Genomic DNA, 20,323 nt, shown 5'->3' on the forward strand with positions numbered 1-20,323 from the left:
TATTATTTATTCATATGAAATGTGTCTAGAATTTAGCTAGAATAGAACATTTTGCCAATAAAGACAAAGTCAAAACTATCGACTGAGATATAGGCTACCGGTATACATCCTTATTCATTCCAAAATGTGTTGGTACAGTTACAAAATAAGTGCAGCATTGTCTCTTGGTACATTTCACACAATGAACAGTACTGTTCTACGCTTTAATATCTTTAAAGTTAAAATGGATGAAGCAGCTAATTCGATTTGGAACTATATAGAGTTTTAAAGGATAGAGTGCGGACCGGTGCGGACCTGGAGCAGCAGTCCCGCCCCCCGCTATTCATTTCAATAGAAGTTGCTCAGTGGCGTTTTGAAGCACCCGGAAGAACGCTCTACTTTTGACCACCAACGCGAGCATGGAATCTTCAGCTTGTATGTTGAACCCATAGTTATTATACAATGTATATATTGTATATTGTATATATACTCTAAGGTTGAACCCCCCCTCCCTCCAGCGGTGCCAGTGCCAAACAAAGTCAAATTCACGGGCCCACCTGCAGTCCCAGCTTTGACCTGTAGGCTCGCTTGACTGCTTCAACGTTGGCCATAATGTCTATGGGCCAGGGGGCTTGAATTAGCGCGACAGTGTTTCCAGGCACTGGGATCGTTTCAACAACCAGCGCGCATGCGCATTGTCCATGACGCGCCGCAAACAGAAGGATGTGAAGTGAAAATGTTCAAACTGTGTGAAGTTGGTGAGCTGAACGTACTGGAGGCAACAACAACAAAACAAACGTTTGTTTACTTCCGTGATATTATTCATACTTAGTTTATGAAATCGCTACTCGTTACAGTAACCGAAATCGATCAAATTCATTCTTTAATAACAAAGCGGCAATCAACCATCGGAGCTAACAGAGCTAATGTTACGTTACATGCCATGACCATAAGTAATGTCCATGACCAACGGTTGTCGTGTCATCGTTAGGAATCCAACACAGCTCGATCTTCTTTTTAAAACCTATATCTGATAGTTTTAATTGAAGTTTCAGTTGAAGGGGAAGAGGATTATGTCTCGGAGAAGGCTGGACAGCCGCAGCGGACTCACCGCCGGTCTGCTGGTAGACAGTCAGACCCCCATCAACACGGAGCCCCTGGAGACCTTCTATGAGTTGACTGGAGAGCTGGGCCGGTGAGATTATTTAAAAGTTATTTACTGTTTATGAACTAACTGGAGAGCTGGGCCAAGTGATATTATAAATGTTATAACTGTTTATGAACTGACTGGAGAGCTGGGCAGGTGAGATTATAAATGTTATAACTGTAATATGAACTGACTGCCTGGAGAGCTGTAGAACTGTTCAGGGTGGTGAGATTTAGCCTCTCGTATGTATTTTTTTTTTAATTTTTATCGATTCTGACATTTTTGTCAGAATCTATCATCTATAAAATATACGAGAGTTTAAATCTTAGGCTAGGTGAGATTATAATTTATAACTGCTTGTGAACTGACTGAAAAGCTGGGCAGATCTGATAGCCCTGGACCAAAACCACTGATTTAAGTCAGAAAGATGATCAAAAGTATAAGGCTGCAAGGCATGCATGCAGGCACGTATTTCACGTGTCTTGGTTGGTAAAATAGGGGACAGGCCACTAGGCAAAACACCTGATCATATTTCTTTTAGCATATTAGAATATTCTTTTCATTATATGTGTCCATATTGTTTTTTTACGTCTTCTGGGACCACGTTTTTGCCCTCATGTAGCTCTGAATCTGCAGTACATTGAAAGTAGAACATTTGAAATGACCCAACAAGGAAAAAATAACAATAGGCTTTACTCTCCCAATAATAGTATAGATTTGTCTCTGCACAATGTGAAAAATATGTTGAAAATTTCATTAGGTTTTTGTGGTGTCTTTAAATATGGCAAATGACAAATAATTAACCAAAACCATCTCCTCTCTAACATTCCCTAGCTTCCTCTCTAATCTCAAGTCTGATTTATTTAAATACCAATTTTACATATCAATGACCAATGACATTTTACTTGACGATTAATTGTCACACTGACACAAATAATTATTTGAACATTGAAAAATTCTGTTTGGCTTATCGTAAACAAAAGTTGCACAGGGCAGATATGATTGATTACTAATTGTGATTATTCAAATAATTGTGTTTGTGACTTGAGAAGTTGGTGCAAAGCATAACTTGTTCTCTAAAAGGGTTTAGGTATGATAGGGCAAGCTACAAAACTCCATCCCAGAGGAGAAAGTAGGTCATGTTTAGTAGCCACAAATAGCTGCTGTACAGCAACAATAGAAGGACGAACAGCACACTTAATATTCCACTTTCTGTGTGTGTGTGTGTGTGTGTGTGTGTGTGTGTGTGTGTGTGTGTGTGTGTGTGTGTGTGTGTGTGTGTGTGTGTGTGTGTGTGTGTGTGTGTGTGTGTGTGTGTGTGTGTGTGTGTGTGTGTGTGTGTGTGCGCGCGTGTCCATGGTCATATTCAAATCAATCACATCATCTGTTGCCCCCATTCTACTTGCAAATCAGGAGGAAGGAAACTAACTCATGTGGAAAGCAGACTTGAGTTCAGCTACTGAGAAAGAGGAAATAGCTCTCTCTCTCTCTCTCTCTCACACACACAAACACACGCTTACACACACACACACACACACACACACACACACACACACACACACCATTAGGTAGCATACATGCTATAGAACCTTTCATATAAAACATACAGGGGGGGGAGTCATGGCAAAAGCAAAAAAGGTTGAGATTTTGAGAACCCCTGTTCTATGGGAACATAATTGAAGAAAGCCAGCAGCTCAGAGCATAACAAACGGGAACAAAATACATTTTGTCTTCATATCTACTGTATTAAGCTAAACTTTACGTGTGTATTTGAAAACCGGAAGTTGTGAAGTGTCACAATCTAAAGTTAGTCACAACGTGACTAACGTGTGGTAAAAAATGATTACCTTTTAAGGAAATCGTTTCACTTAAGTGTTAAACATTGCCCATGTGACCTAGATGATACTGTGCACAGTATCCACCAATGCTAAAAGGAAAGAGGGGAGGTTGGGGTACTACTACTTTGAAGGAGATATATTTTGACTTGTCACTTGAGTGGTAAAATATACCGACATTTTCAGCATTGGGTATGTCAGGGTGTGATATATTCAGGAAGTACCTGATTGAACATCGCCTTTATGTCGCCTGTTTGTTTAATGTATAATGGAGGGCTGTTTGCTCACCTGCCAAGTTTGCCAACCAGGTCACCTTTGTGTTGAGTTACAGGAGACAAGATAAGCTTTACCGCCTCGGTTTGAAAGTTGGACTGTAGCCATAGCCAATATCCAACTGTATTGTCATAGGCCAGTGCGTGGTTAAACTTCTCTAACATTTCATGTCAAGCACCCCCATATTGATACGGCTTATTAAGTTGCGGATCTACATTTGAAAAGATTTGGTTCCAATTGGACAGACGGACACCTGTGGGAAGATCTTAGTTGTTAGATTAATTCTGCATCTGTCTATTGTAATAGAGGAGAGTAAAAGGTAGAATCTAAAATGGTCAAACTGTGCATTTAGCTGTGCATGATGTAGATACAAAATAAGTATTTATACTTTATATAATCACATATTTTCAAGAATGAAGATGGTTTTATTTGTCTCTCACTCATACAGGTTAAAAAAATGCAAAATGTTGGTGTGACGTGTCTTTTGCAGCTTCATTCCCATCCTAACATGTTAGGAATAAAGATAAAGGGACAGGTGTTAACCTTGCTAGATATGGACCCAGGTTAATGTAAAGGGCCCATGGGTGGGGTTTGGTTAAGATTACACAATTAATACAAAAAATATTCCAATAACTGCAAACAAAGCCCCACATGCCTTGACAACTAGTTTGTTGTTCTAACATCTATGACATATCGTGCGATGACTCACACGCTGTTCACAATAGTTAAGCCAAGCCCATAGTGCCTTGTCACTTGTGTAATTTAATCTGGAGTGATCATGATGGATGATGTTGGGCTGAAGGAACAGTCAGATGTATCACTTTCTCTTCTCACATGGTCATATAGTTGGTCATCAATAGTATCAGTAATCGATGTACTGAGTGCTAAATAATGGTCAAAGTTGATATTCTGAAGTACTATTAAGTATTAACATAATGAAATAAATGAATATCATGTACTAGTCTGTATATCAGCAGATGTCTAAACTTCATGTACTGGAAATCACTCATAACTGGTTAAAGGAAAGGCCATGGAAAGAAGATATTTCTATGACTTTTCTCTACATTGTTTAGAGCTACAATAACACAAATACTACTTCAAACTATCAATGTTATTATGTAATTCATAATAAATATATTTTAATATCTTTTGTCCTGACATTTTACGTCTATTACTATATAAATAGAAAACAGAACAACAGACATTGGCGGTTTGATCATTCATGGTTGTCTTGTCCAGAGACAACAGTGTGTCGGCAAGCAAGTGTACATTATTTCCACTTTTGTGAATGTGCTTCTGTACTTTACTTTTTATTTAATTTAACCACTTAACCACATGACACCTAGCATTCCTATTCGGGGCGAATATTAGGCAAAAATACCTGATCTACAAGCTGATCTTGTAATGTATTATGAAATATAAACCTTAATTAAATCCAAAAATCAGGTAGGTTTAAGGTACGGCCATGACAGCAATGATAGGAAAAAATATATATAATATTAATCAAATTCGGATATTCGGTTTTCGGCCAACTGTTTCCTATATTCGGTTTCGGCCAAGAATTTCCCTTTCGGTACATCCTTTTCTAGTTCTACTGTCTGACAACTTTCAGTCAAAACATTGGTAATCTGTGGTCTAGCCCAGGACCCCCAAATCTGGATCGGCATCGGTTCAGTTGGGCTTTATCTATCGCATTGGAGGAAGGGAGGTGTGATGGAGCGGAGATGAGAAGCAGTCGCTGGTTGTCACAACGTTATGCTGCATAATGCTGATATCTGTCTTTATAGGGGGAAGTTTGCAGTGGTGAAGCGCTGTGTGGAGAAGGCCACAGGGAAAGTATTTGCCGCCAAGTTCCTGCGGAAACGACGGCGAGGTCGTGACTGCCGGGCGGAGGTTGTGCACGAGATGGCCGTACTGGAGTTGGCTCGCCACAATGCCCGCGTGGTGAACCTGCATGCTGCCTATGAGACGGACCACGACATCGTGCTGTTGCTGGAATAGTGAGTTCAAAACCAAAAATCCAACAAACTTATGTATGTGTTTGTGTGGGGGCACAGCCTGGTGTGGCTCAACCACATGACCACTCTCGGGTTCAGACGAGGAGCTTTTTTAAACGCACGCACTCACGCACACTCACACTCACACACTGAATCACACACAATCGGTGCACACCACCACTGGAGCAGTTTATGGTTCAGTGCTTTTGCTCCAGGGCATGTCTAAAACCTTTAAGACTAATTAAACCAGAGATTCGCAGTAAGACTAAACCGTTTTAGAACATTGCAGCGAAAAAGCAGCATTCAGAATTAGCCTGTCGCAGGTCGGCTGAGTCGCTTGAGATTCATTCCACTTGTCGAATCACAATCAACAAGTTTCAGAATCAAAAGTTCAAAACATATGAATTTCTCTGCTTAGAGAACATAATGTTCTCCTATCCTGCAGGGGTGTTTGCCCTTAATGTCAGAGCACTGAGGTCCCAAATTACGTCATGACTCATTTAATCCATGTAGTGTTTAGGAAAGCAATACAACAAGACAAGACACATTGATTTCTTATTGGGAAATACTGATGTTTCCCATACCTGGAAGGGACAGATCTTGTTGTTTATTTTTGATATCCTGGAGGGACTGTGCTGGATTTGCTCATTGCTTGTAAAGGTTGTTGTGCTGTCAGGTCCTAGAGTTTGTGCATCAAGGAAGGAAGTAAGTTGTTTTGACTTGACAAGAGTTGTTACTGTGGAAATGGCAGCTGGTCTCCGCGCGTCGATTTGATGTCACATGAGAATTCTTAGCGTGTTTGCTAAATGACAAATAAAGAAATCTTGAAATAATAAATAAGTAAAGTAAATTACTTTTTCAGCTGAAAGAAGCTCCATGTTTAGATCATAATCCATAAGGGGTGCGCACGCTTTTCCGACACACCGAAGATCCGAAGCGGGGGGGACATGCGATGCGAAAAAGCGATGGTCCGACATGCGCTGCTCCCGTGCTTGCAGTTAGGGTTAGGTTAGGATTGAGGTTTCGGATCAATAGTATGTCGGAACTAAAGCCTGCACCCAATCCATAATGCTCTCCCAAGTTTGTGGAGTTAAGCAAGTTCTATGGACCACATTTTCTGCAAACTCGCACAGCAAGTCTCTTTTATCTTTCAGTTTTTATTCTCTCTGTATCGACATACCAGCAAGTAGATCCATAATGCAGATTGGAATCTGCAACGCTGACCGGAGGTGCATTGCTGGTGTTTTCCAGCCGCACCCTTGGCACTGTTTACTCTGAAGAAGAGAGACCTGAAAAGAATAGTTTCCACCTCCTAGTGGGCCTGGTACAGCGCCGTCTCAGCACAATATACTGTAGTGTATACTGTAGCTCCTGCCCTGAGGAGCACAGAAAGCCTAGAAACATTAGTGGCACATTTAAAACTCCATGAAGATAAAATACACCTTATCGCTTGAATTGATATGAACTAAGTACAGCAGTCAGTTAGAATAGTGTTGGAGTTCCTTTAACATTGTTGCTTTAATCTCATGATCCCATAAGAAGTCAGTAGACGTTTGAATAAACCTTTGATCCACATGTGTCTTCTTTTGTTACCGTGTCTTCACTGAAGTTAAGTTCATCTGTTTTTATGGTAGGTTATTCTTTTGAACTGCATGTTTCAAAGGTGTTATGGTGACAAGTTATGTTTATTGTTATTTTGTGTGTGTGTGTGTGTGTGTGTGTGTGTGTGTGTGTGTGTGTGTGTGCGTGTGCGTGCGTGCGTGCACGCGCACATCAGTGCGGCAGGTGGAGAGATCTTTGACCACTGCACTGATGAGCTGCTCCCAGAGGCACAAATTACCAGACTTATTAGACAAACCCTGGAGGGGGTTCACCACCTCCACCAGACCAACGTGGTCCACCTTGATCTCAAGGTCTGTGAACACACACACACAATTTTCACAATTTTTGAAATTCTATGACCTTTTTGAATATTTGTAAATGTTCTTAGCCCTATATGCCCAAAATAGAGAGGCCAGGTTGAAAGTGGATAAATGAGCATACCAAAGGATGATGATGATGTAAATATTTTACGCGGCTGTTTTTGTGAAGATTCATCAAAATTATTCGAATGACTGATACAACCATGCAAACTAATTTCGATTTGCGCAAACAATTGTGATCCGGTGATTATGTAATACTTGCCACACATGCATACGCACATGAGAGGATTTCACACCAGGTCAGGACAGCCACTTTTACTGTTCTACAAGCCAAAACAGCTTAAAATGACTAAAATCAAATGAATCAACTCTCCAAGCAATGTTAGCTGTCAGAGTGATATATCGACTCCTCCGTAGAGCCAAATACCTTGCTATATAGTCATAAGCAGTACGCAGTTACATGGTATCTTGTAGTAATTTTCCACTATGGTTAAATCACTTCCTGATATGCACTTGGGCATATGGCTCACTGTCTCTTTCCTTCTTTCTGGTTGTGTTCTAGCCTCAGAACATTCTCTTGACCAACCTGTCTCCTCCTGGGGACATAAAGATCGTGGACTTTGGTCTGGCACGGCGACTGGGTGTAGTGGGAGAGCTCAGAGAGATTCTAGGAACACCAGAATACGTGGGTAAGCCAGTGATAATAAAATGGATTCATGTCATTCAACATTGGTCTGCCACATCTGAATATGAATATAGAGTTCAGAAGTCAGTGATAGTCACCATGTTGACTTTGATAGTGGAAGGAAACTAGTAGTCCGGCAGCCGACAGTCTTCTTTTGTTTAAAGTGGGAAATTTGGTATAAAGTCTTTTTTATTGGCCTAAAATATTGTCATACATTTGTGAATCCACTTGCTGACCGGCTGTCAGTATGGAGCAATTTCTTTTAGGGGTTTCTTGTGACCCTACCATTAACATCCTATGGCAGGCAAAAATGTCAAACTTTCCTTATGCTTTACTGTATGTAGCATGTGACATGTCAAACTAGGGGGTTTTCATGATTCTGAATCCATTCCAAGCATTAGTTTTGCAAAAAAAACACTGGGCTAAAAGCGGCCATAGACGTTGAGAAATGTGATGAGGTCAGCACATTTTAGGCACATTTGGGCAAGTGGCTATGGCTGCATTTGCTCATAGCCCTTAGCTAGCATTACAACCAGTTACATTTGCTCAGCAACGTGGTACAAACTCACAAATGATTTACGATCGTCGGGTGTGCGGCAGCCCACCATGGACAGCTCTCGAACCTTTAGAGATACAGCCCTTTTTTGCCCATTTGCTCCACGCTACGCGCCTGGTAGATAGCACCAGTAGGTACCGTTAGCCTAGCTACATTTATGAACGTAGATGGCAGAGAAAAAGCTAGGTAGGATCACAAGAAACCCCTATTAAAAAATGCTCAATAATGATAGCCGGTCAGCAAGTGGATTCATGAATGTATGTACTGTATATAGACAATATTGTAGGCCAATAAAAATTACTATATAGCAAATTTCCCACCCGTCCACCTCGGCTGCCGGATTATAGTGTCTGCATTGACAATTGGCATGCTATCCCTCGCAGTTCTGCTTCCTGCTGAATCAACCTGTTGTAGGAGTCAGTAACGCAGAGAAAGCCCTCTCCGCCCTGGTTCCCACCTACGGATTACAGCCAAATATGTTAATTGGAACAGGATGTACCACAGAGGATTCAAATCCCTAGTTGGTGCAGTTGGGGGAACTTTCCCCCAAACTTTACCCATATGCCCCTTTACGCACAACTTGGCATATGAGCCTACAGAAAATATACTGAGCCTCCAGGATCCATAAAATCACATTTCAAGTCCCAGTCTTCAGAAGGTGGTATACAGACCCTGTTTCCTGTTCCAATTCAGTTTGCCAGGCTTTGTTTGATTGGGTCAGCAGCAGCTTTGAACCAGAAACATAATACGCCTTCACATGTGTTTTCAGTTAAAATCTGATGCTAAGCCAATCAAATGAAGCTATGGGATGAACTGGAACACTTACAAAGCTACTAAATAAAGTTGAGCTGGCTTTATCTTCACATTAGCAGTTGCAAAGCTACAAAACGAGCAAGTGTTGTTTAACAATTTCCACCCACCTTCTCTCTTCACACAGTTCCTGCTTGTAATGGGGGGGAAATTTATTATTTCCTTCTTCAACAACCTTTTTTCACTTCAAATGCACTTTGGCAACAGATATGCTGCATCTTTGGTAGCTGCCAGTGTGAACACAGCATTAGACCAAAAGCCAGGCATACCATTTCTTGTGTGTTGGTTATCCAAGAGTTTGGAACATTCACTATTATTGTCGGGTTGAATCCATCTATAGTTCTATAGTTCATAATGTGATCAGGCTGTCACATCCAATACTTGGGAATGAACTCCATCAGAAACTTTACTTAATCTTTACCAAAACAATCTGTGTAATAAGACGTTTGACCTGACGGCTTCTTCTGGTGATGATAAAATATAATTACTCTCTTTTACTCTTCTTCCTTCATGGCTCCATTCAGCCCCAGAGATCCTGAACTATGAACCAATCACAACAGCAACTGACCTATGGTGAGTCCTTTACACAATGCATGCATGAATGTCAAGCCAAACAATCCCAGATATTAATTACATTAGAGGATCCTAATCTCCTCAAGACTCAAAGACTCAAGACTCAAAAGATACATTTTACGGCTCCCCGGGACCCAAACTTACAAAAATGCTTTATGATTGATTATAGCTATAGGATTTGAACCCGGACAAGTGCTTAATCCTTTACCTCTGCTTGCTCTAGGGATATTACTTTTTTTTTTACCTGAATACAGGATTTAAATGTCTAGAAGAGCATAGAGACCACCCCATTTGTAGATTTGTTTTTTAATGTATTCACACACACACACACACACACATTACTTACATGGTGGAGTTTTTACATTTTTTTAAATATTTTCATTATCTAAATATGAAGAATGGAACCCGTGAAGTGGTGTGTTGTTGTCGTTTGTTTTCTTCAGGAGTGTCGGGGTCATTGCCTACATGCTGGTGACGGGTGAGTCCCCGTTTGTGGGGGACAACAAGCAGGAGACCTACCTGAACGTGTCTCAAGTGAATGTGGACTACAGCAAGGAAAACTTTGCCAATGTGTCCGAGCTCGCTGTGGACTTCATCCGCAAGCTGTTGGTCAAAGCACCTGAGTGAGTCACCCTGAAACTCAACGCTTTCTTGGCATATTCTGGGGGGGGGGGGGGGAACATCCGTTGAGGATATTGTGTACAGTGAAAAGAGGAGGGGTTTTTGTGGTTAACTACTCTGACTCTACAAACGTGAGTTCCTGTTGTCAGGATGTTTATTCTGTACCAATAACCACATTGGTATGCCAATTATGACACAGACAAATACAATAAGGGACCAAAGTCCCTTCGGGCTTGGTCCCTTAACAAGCTTGCAGAAAGCACTTAAATTCACTTAAATTGTTTTAAAATGTTTACAGAATTTCAAAACTGAGGATGCCTATATTTGATGAAACATTTATGTTTTTAGTAGACAGAAAGATAAATCGAAGTTAACTCTTTTGGATGACATAAACTGAAGCATCATTGTTCTCGCCCAGGGACCGTCCCAGTGCTGCAGACTGTATGAGCCACCCGTGGCTATGGCAGCAGCAGACGCCGCCTCTTCTGGGCCCGGAGCCAGTCACACCACGCACCTTCTTCCGTGAGAGGTGTAGCGGCACGAAATGGGCCGCCCCACCAACGGAGGACAAGGAGAACTTCCTGGACTCACCCCCTTCCCACGCAAAAAGGTTCCGCTTTGACGAGGAGGCTCTGGCTGCCGGGGACGGTGACCTCTAGAAAAAGAAGGGGAGCAGAAAGGAGGTTGTTAGTAGGTTTTTAGGGACTGTGTCGACAAAAGTTGAGCTGCCAACGCTTTTCTGCCATTCATTGCTATGGTAAAGACGCACTCTTCTTCCCAGTGACGAGGATCACGTTTTTCAGCATGCTCAGCATACAGCATTTTTTGGCTGAGTGCCCCTCTTAAAGTAGAAAATAATTTACTTTTGGAGAGGAGCACACCTCATCAATGTCATTTATTGATAGTTTCTAAGTCCATGGGTGTCAACAAATGCTCCATGCGCTAAATAAGAACAAGAAGCGATCTGGACATGATATTTAAAGTGGTCCTCAAAATACAAAAATAAATAAAAAAGCTTTCTGTGGACAGTGGACACAGCCCTTAGGTTTGTTTCAGAGAACCATCTGCCAATTGGCCAACACGCGAGAGCACTTATGCCTGATTTATACTTGGTCGCATGTTTTGTCAGCCACCGGTGTGCAACTAAGTATAAATCGCCCTTTAGGCCTGATTTTGTGTTCCATGCCTTGGTGGAGGGCAGGTGCCCATCACGCAACGCCAAAGATTACCAGCTGAAGGTTTTGAAAATTTCAACGCTGATTTATCACTCTTTATTTTTTTCTTGGTTCATGTAATGTGTTGGTCTAAAATAAGTAATAACTTTTATTGTAAGTTGATATTTTCTATGTGCTGTTTCATGTTTATGCTCTTCTAGTGGTTTCTGTGTGGAGAATCTCAAGGGAAAATCTATGCAATGATTCGTACTCTTCCGTTTGTGAACTAACTTTCTTTCTTTTTTAAAGGAACTTGAAACCACATGGACACTATATCTTACTTTGCCTAAAGGCCTGAACCTGTTTTGAAGTGGTCTTAGTGATTGGGCCCAGCTAGTGTTATGTTACCATACGGATTACACACGCACACATGCGCACGCACACACATATTTAGCTAAGCAACTCTGTATGTGGTCATGAATGATAATAATTCCCACTTTTAAAATCTCTGGCCATGCAAAACGTAACAACAAATCATTACCCAGTTTTCTGCCTGCCTACATGTGATCAACACGTTTCCGTGTCAAGTTAGTATTTGGGTCTTCCGGTGACATTACCGAACGGTAGTACGTAATGTTTTGTAACCGAAACAGTGGCACAACCCTGTTGATGTTTGACGAGAAGCTGTACTTCCTCTTTATGGACAAACCAGCTGTAGGGCAGGATTACAAGCAAGCATATTACATTCCTTTTTCCAGCAGTTCTTTTCTCCAGCTCTCACGCATTCAGCAAAATAAATCCAGCATAATTTTGTTCCCGTGGGCCAGCCCCTGAGGGGTACAGGCTTTATATAAACCTTTTAATAACTGGGGAACTCATGCATGCTAAATGTGGAACTTAACCACTTAAAACCCTAGCGTCCCACTCCCTATTCTGAGGTGAATATGTAGCTAATAGCTGTGCTGCAAGCTCACGATGCAACACAATGTGATGTATTGTGAGCTTGTAGATTAACTATTTTCGGATATTTATATATTAAGTGTAGAGCGAAAATGGGAGTGGCCTCTACGGACTCTGATCAACTAAGTATATAGGGTTTAACTGGTGGAAGACCACTTCTAAGGGCACTGGACTAGAATTCCATGCCTAATAATATATGGATAGAATTGTATTGTACACATTAAGTCTGTAAATGCAGTCATTTCAACAAAAGAAAAAAAAGCCCCTGTTGGAGGGAGAGGTTATTTTTTTATACCACATTGTGTGCCTCATTTAAAAAAAATCTATTACGTTGTAAGTGAGCCAACAGGTCCGGCTGGTGTCTGTTTAGTAGCAAGACAACAGATTAAAACGGACTGAAAAATGACTAATTTGGTCACACCCTTACATACTGTCCATGTCACCCCTTTATTACATACACTGTAAAATCCTGAGTATTCATTTTAATTGACATTGAGGATTTTACTGTGTAGTGGCAGAGAGATATGACTTAAACTACTTATGTTTTGGTGTTCATTCAGACATTGACCTGAGCTTGTCCTGTGCTTCCCCAGTTTTTCCCCCTGTTTTCATTTTGAATCAGCATTAAAAGCTATACTATGTAATGTATGGAGCTGGTGGCCTAAAGGCCAATTATACTTGTAGGTTAAAGTGTTGTCCAAGTGCACCACTGGAGTGTATAGTAAATAATTCACCTTCAACTACCTTCATCCGTTCGCGTTCTTCCTCATTCTCAGGGCATGAACTGTCAGTCTCTACCTGTTTGCCTCTTTATATTTGCTGATTTAGTTTTATACTCTTAATATGATTCTTTATAGGCCTATTATTTATGTATTGGAGTAGTATGTTGTTTGTTTATATTTGGATGTAAAATCTGTGCTGGTGTGTTTGGAGCTGTGGTTGTTCACTTCAGCCTTGTGGGAGGCAACGTTGTCCTGTTCTACACCCGAGACACCAGAAACATGCAATGAACTACCTGTAGAAAAGCAGCTGGTTTAACGTTTTGGCCGTACAAGGTTTCCCCCAAAAGTGATTGAAGAATTGTATTCTGCTTGCTTACAGTGTTGAAATAAGTTGATGTTGCCATTGCTCTGGATGGGGACTGGTTGCTTGGATGGTTCTAGGAAGTGACGATAGAGATTATACGGGATGGAAAGATTGTCCAGATGGTACAGGAAGACAATGTGAGAGGCCTTTGATCGGAAGCGAGATTGTTTCACAGTTGAGTAAGCGTTGTGGTTCGATGGTGACATAATCTTAAATTGTGAAATGAAGTTGAAATGAGGGTGTGCAAGATTTTTGGAAAAGCAGCTGAAATATTGAGAAAAGCAAGAACAGATGATTCTGATCTTTTTTAAAGAGAAAGTCCTTGAAGATATAAGTGAGATTGATGAAAGGCTACTGTATACTGAAATAGTCCGCCAGCCGACAGGCTTCTTTTGTTTAAAGTGGGACATTTGGTATATAGTCTTTTGTATTGGCCTAAAATATTGTCTATATACATACATTCATGAATCCACTTGCTGACCGGCTGTCAGTAATGGGCAATTTTTTAATGTCAAACTTTCCTTATGCTTTAAGTAGCATGTGACATGTCAAACTAGGGGGTTTTCATGATTCTGAATCCATTCCATGCATTAGTTATCCACAAAAAACACTCCTTGGGCTGAAAACGGCCATAGACGTCATGCCAAATGTGACGAGTGTCGCCAGGCAACAGGGGATACGCCCTCTCCTCTTAATAGTCTCCCTGTCTGAAAGGTCACACTCCTGTGTTTGAATAAGGCCAGCACATGTGATGAGGTCAGCACATTTTGGGCACATTTGGGCAAGTGGCTATGGCTGTTTTTAACCCAAGGAGTGTATGTTGTGCAAAACTAATGCTTGGAATGTATTCAGAATCATGAAAACCCCCTAGTTTGACATGTCACATGCTACTCAAAGCAAAAGTAAAGTTTTACATTTTTTACATTTTTGCCTGCCATAGGATGTTAATGGTAGGGTCACAAGAAACAATTGCTCAATGCAGCCGGTCAGCAAGTGGATTCATGAATGTATGTATATTTTAGGCCAATAAAAAAGGCTATATACCACATTTCCCACCCGTCCACCTCGGCTGCCAGATTAAAATGTGGAATCTGAGTTCCTGTCGGATCGGTACACGCCAGCCATGTCCTATACGTCAAAGCACGATAGAATAACTGTCCACGGTGGCAACTGGCATACTGATGTTTAGAGCTCAACTCTGTCAGCCTCCAGCAAAGCGTTCCCTTTTGTTCATAGAGGTGCCAAACACATTGTTATTGTTTGTTGTTGTACAAGACCTCAAGGTTTGCCCAAGCGATGTCACCAGAATCATACAATGGCCTTTGTGTGTCACACACTGTGGGATTATGGGTGTTTTCGTGCACGGCCATGTGCTCATCTCTATGCTGTCATCCTCGGGAACTGAAACACCACTGTTAAAAAATATAAATAAAAGTAAATTCATCTCAGCAAGATTTATTAAAAATCATATTTGTCTTACCATTGACTGAGTATAGTGAGTAATTCTGTAATTACGGTGAGATTGATTCATTTAAATGTTTTTCAGACTTGTTTTGTGTTTTTATTGCATCAGGGTGACATAGCTTAACCCCTTAAACCATACATGCTTTGTTGACCGGGATCGCCCAGGGGTCTAATATCTGCGGCCCTCGTTTTCCCCTCTACACCAAATGTCTCACTGGTCAAATCTTCTATTATGAAATTCTCAGAATAGGGATGCTAGGGGTTCATGAGGTTAATTTGATTCGATAAAGGACGTTTAGTAAATTGTATTGAGAGCAGTCAATTACCAACCCGCCCACTTTCACTTGTAGAAAAACATTGTTTGCAATTTCATCTGATATATATTATATAAAGGTGGTTGTATTTGGCAGTGTAGTCCAGCGCTGTCAGACAGTGTTCACTTAACTGCAGTGTTGAATAATTAGTTTTGTGCTGCTGACCTGATTAAGATCCCTGCAGCTGCCAGTCATTCTGTGTTGTGTGCTTGTTTATTGTCTGAGCATGGAAAAAAAAAGAGATGCTTCATTTGCACTCATACCATCACCCTTGAGAACTAGAGCAGTGAAGTCATCGTGATGTCATCTCACATTCCTGGTCGACTGGAGCAAAAAAGTTTGAGTGAAACTCAACTCACAAGCAAAGTAACTATTAGACATGTATGTTTATTTGGCTTTGTTTTTTAATGTATGAGCATTTTCATTGCATTGAAAGAAATCTACATTGTATTCTGATTGACCACAGACCAATATGTAGGTATTATACAGCAAGCTGGAAAGCTCATTAAAGATTGTAGACAATTATGTAAACCTGTTTTTTCTTTTCTTCTCATCTTCAATGAATAATGCAAATCATTTGGTTTTGGTTTCCTATAATATATTTTTATGCCATTGATTTATACACTTAAACCCTATTTTATTATTTGGCTATGAAGTGAAGCTTGTGGATATGCTATTTGCAAGACAATGTTGACAAATCTCTTATGCACAAAATCTTTTCAAATGGGCTCAAATTCGGTTGATGAAAAACTATAAACGTAACAAATAAAATAAAAACGTAACTACAACAACCAGTGTTAAAAACGTGGCACATCATCCTAGACTGGGGTTGCTAACCAAAACAGAAGTATGGAACCTCCCCAGCCAATAGTTGTAATGGGCTTGTATTAACAGATACTGTACACTTCCCCCTGCCGTTGAGGAGAGCTATGACTCAAAACAAACTACAGTACATCACTCATGTACAGTAAGCAATCTGAGAATGAATGATCACAGGACAAAACATGTTCATACTTCATAGCAGGTATACTGTAGATCAGGGATGGATGTGATATCTCACCTTGTTCTATATTAAACCTCTCCGTGTGCAATGCAAATGTAGCTATTAATAGTGATCCGCTGTATGTGAGACCTTTTGGGGGGAAAGTGTACAAAGTAAAAGTCATTGAATGGCAGGAGGTAAAAGTTAACGCTAGTTTATATTCTACACTGAAATGTTGAGCGACAATTCCTTCAGTTGAAAAATTGTCATTTTGTTAAATAATAAATTAAATTACATTCGTTAATTTACATTCATGAAAAAGATCATTTCAGGCATGACAATAGTGCAAAGATGCTACTGTGTATAAGCTTACATAGCAATCACATCCACTGGAATACATTACTCTGTAAACATGCTTTAGCTTTCATCCAGTCACACATTAGACCATATTACTGAACATTTCAGACAAAGATGACATTTATCCCTGGCAAGGGCTGAATTTGGGAAAGAATGACTACAGAAGAAAGCATGTGTATCAGACAACTTTTGAAACATACCATATGATACATTGAGTTGTGGAATGCAAGCATCTGAAATCCTAAATGAGTCTGACAACTAGTTAACAACTGGAATGTTAAAATGTATGCCGGAGGGCGGAGACAGTATTTGTGAGGCTAGGTTCTGGGAGAGGGGTTAGAACAGGTAATTAGAGGATTTCATATTTAAGACATGTCTTGGGATATTCTGCCTATAATTATGGTAAGTACATTTATTAAAGGGAGACTGCCAATATTGTTTGCGTGTTCTCAATCTACAACCTTAAAAGCATATATCACAGAAAATGAGGTCATAAAATTCAGAGTGCAGAGTCATTTACTTCCAAGTTTTAGACTCATGAATATGTGGCTGAAATCACCTGGTGTTAACAGTCACCCTATAAGCCTACCCACCCAGAGTGTGAATGCCACTCAAAACTCCAGGATAACCCGGAAGTGGTTGTCGATGGAGGCGGGTTTGTCCTCAAAGTGCAGCTTCTTGTTCACAGATGCACCAAAGTCCTCCAGGATCTTGACAAAGTGTCTATGTTCCCGGCCCACCCAGGCCCTCATGGGATCACACACCTCGTAGGGCGTCACATGGGCATGGATGGCCATGCCGCTGCCAGCTAATGCCTTCAGCACTCGTTTATCTGTCACCCAGGTCTCACTGCCACCAGGGTGACCCCCGTCCAGCCAGAACATTTCGGCGATGCGTCCCATGAAGGGTGACAGCGCTGGGTCGGCATACGCACCAGCCAGTTCGTAAGCCATCTGGTTCAGAACCACGCAGCCTTTGCTGAAACCCACCAGAGTCAGGGAGAAGTCGGAGGGGATGGTGCCAGCACCTCCTGGTGGTGGAAGGGGGTTGGGCAAGTTGGCTCGATCCATGCCATGACTCAGGAGCGCCCTGAAATCAAATCAACCACATTGTTTAGTTTCAATAGACACAAGGCTAGAATGACACTTTGTGCTAATACGATGTGTTGTTAGTTTGTAGATCAGGTATAATGTTTTTAAATAATTGTAGTGTAAAAAGTACAATAAAATACATTTAAATACTCAAGTTAAGTGAAAGTATGAAAGTACCACAACATTGTAATTGAGCAAATGTACTTAATTACTTTCCACCACTGCTTCCCACTGGCTGGTCGAAGTTGATGGCTGAACATCACAAAATTATAATGATGCCACAGTGACCAACCTGAGGTGTTGAAAGGCCCCACAATCAGGTGAGTAGGCCGAGTGCTCAGGCGCTCCGAACATGTTGCTCACTACAAAGTTCTGGTAGCAGCTGAACTTGTGCAGGTACATGAGGGAGGCTCGCACCACCCAGATGTACCGTCCGGGAAAACGGCGTCCCAGAGCCAGTGCCGTCTGCTCCAGACTCCAGCACAACCACTGGGATGCCTCTTGCTGCACAGCCATCTCCTCCTCGAAGTTCTGCACAACACAAACATAAGAGACACATTGCTGTGACTATAGGCACGATACTGACATTTAGACTTTTGATTTAGCCAAGACACCAGTAGTAGTGGTATGTCCGTCACGCCTCGTGACACGCTCCATATATGGCCGTCTCCATATACTGTATGAAGATCATGACACTGACCCCATCAAACCCTTAGCCATACATGGAAGAATGGATCATCACCTAGATCTTCATACTAGTGTAGTGTATATGGAGCCGGCCAGCAACTCTACATCTGATCTGACCTCAAACCTTAGATCTCCATAATTGAGATGACCTGTTCTGACATTCCATACTGTATGTTGATCCTTCCCCACCTGTCCTTCCTCTTCGATGGCCCCCTTTTGACTGATACCCGTCCATTCAAACTCTAGACGGGCCCGCCCCAAAGTTATTAGCGCAGCTGCGCCCGGCAGCCGGCGAAAACTAGAGTTTCCAACAGGCCCGAAAATTACACCAGTGGTGATATGACTGCATTGCACTAGTATGACAATCATAAAATGTCACGATCGTAACAGCACTATTCATACCACGCAGGCACCATCATCAAAAGGAGGCATGTCCACAGTTCTACTTCCCACACAGAGTGGAGAGGTTCATCATGGGCTCAAGGATACTCTGTAACCTCACCAGGAAACCCTGACTGCAGCTGCATTACTGCCTGGTACAGAAGATGCTCAGTAAGCATGTTGCTTTTGAACTCTAAACGTTAAACTGTAAAATATATATTGCCTGTGCAGGTTTTATTATGACACTATTGCTCATAAGTTCAGTCAATGTTCTACTAAAGTGAAAGTGTCATGTTAAGGCATATTGCATACCCCGGCACCGCTCTATACTGCTCACCTGTGGTCATGTTATAAAACATCTAGTAAAGTTGCATATGTTGCAATGAGAATACTCCTACGCCCAGAGGGGCCAGTGCTAGTCAGGTGTTTGTCACTGCTGGAGTGAGGACTTTTAAAGCACTTCTAAGAAATGCTTAGGAATGTGACAAAAACAAAACAATATCCATGAAATAAAGGCTTCATTGGGTGTTTAACTATATTTTATGCAACAAGTCTGTACAGGATTTGTTGATCTATTTGACTATTGTTTTTATTTATTTATTCATTTTACCCTTTTATTTTATTTATATTGTTAATTATCCACACTGTGACTGTCAGTTGTACACTTGTACTTGAAGTACAATAATGGCATTCCCTACAGCAACTGTAGCTCTGGCCCATATATAGCTCTAATTCCATTAGGACCAGAGCTACTACAGCAACTGTAGTGTACTGTACAGTATGTTTATGTCACAATAAACTAATCTGTTTATGTCATAATGCTGCTGTTTTGTTGAAGTAAATTATGGTGCTTTATAAAATGATATGCTGATGAATAACTGGTTGTATGGTATGAGGCAGTTTAAACGGGGCTAGAGGCACTAACTTTTTGTTACATTTGTTAGTGGTAATAATATTGTAAACTCGTACACAGTACTCAGACCTGGAAAAACAGACCTGAATGTCACCGGGGAAGAAGACGACATGTGATCCAGATCCACCGTCCTGGACCTCTTCTAGGTCTGATCCGCATCCCGAAGGCCGTAACAGCAGCAAGTCGTTGACTCGCTCTGGGTGGGATCCAGGGACACCGACCAGACGCTGGAGCCTCTGTGGGCTTGCAGCGCTTGTATCCGGGCCCGGGGTACCTGTCTGACACAGTGGGCCGGGGAGCTGGGATGAGGATGAGGCCGACGGCGAGCTCATGACTCTCCGGCTGCAGCAGCGATCAGAGAACAGCCCCCTGCGTGCCTGCGAACGACGAGCATGAATAACAAGAATACAAATGCTCTACTTTTCATTGGTATTGGTAATATACATCTATAAGATTACGTGCAGTGGTGTTCTTCGTTTACTTCTATTTCTGTATTGCTGCATTTTAGTTTGGAGCTTCGAGCCCGAGGAACGGCG

At 41.4% G+C, this 20,323-nt stretch overlaps 2 protein-coding genes across 2 annotated transcripts; one reads left to right on the plus strand and one right to left on the minus strand.

The window, feature by feature from the left end:
- Window positions 1-701: 701 nt before the first annotated feature.
- stk17b (serine/threonine kinase 17b (apoptosis-inducing)) lies at window positions 702-15,901 on the plus strand. The gene is made up of 7 exons (XM_080786550.1): window positions 702-1,174; window positions 5,022-5,234; window positions 7,009-7,144; window positions 7,716-7,842; window positions 9,729-9,777; window positions 10,221-10,400; window positions 10,817-15,901. Exons 1-7 carry the CDS (start codon window positions 1,053-1,055, stop codon window positions 11,055-11,057), a joined length of 1,068 nt encoding a protein of 355 aa, XP_080642676.1. The 5' UTR covers window positions 702-1,052; the 3' UTR covers window positions 11,058-15,901.
- Window positions 11,843-20,323, minus strand: cUnh2orf69 (chromosome Un C2orf69 homolog). The gene is made up of 3 exons (XM_080786551.1): window positions 19,871-20,323; window positions 18,099-18,337; window positions 11,843-17,804 (listed from the first exon to the last, which is right to left on the minus strand). The coding sequence occupies exons 1-3, from the start codon at window positions 20,117-20,119 to the stop codon at window positions 17,327-17,329; spliced, it is 966 nt and encodes a 321-aa protein (XP_080642677.1). The 5' UTR covers window positions 20,120-20,323; the 3' UTR covers window positions 11,843-17,326.

This window comes from Protomyctophum bolini (assembly GCF_963924005.1).
Source record: "Protomyctophum bolini genome assembly, chromosome: 16".
Classification (NCBI taxonomy): Eukaryota; Metazoa; Chordata; class Actinopteri; order Myctophiformes; family Myctophidae; genus Protomyctophum; species Protomyctophum bolini.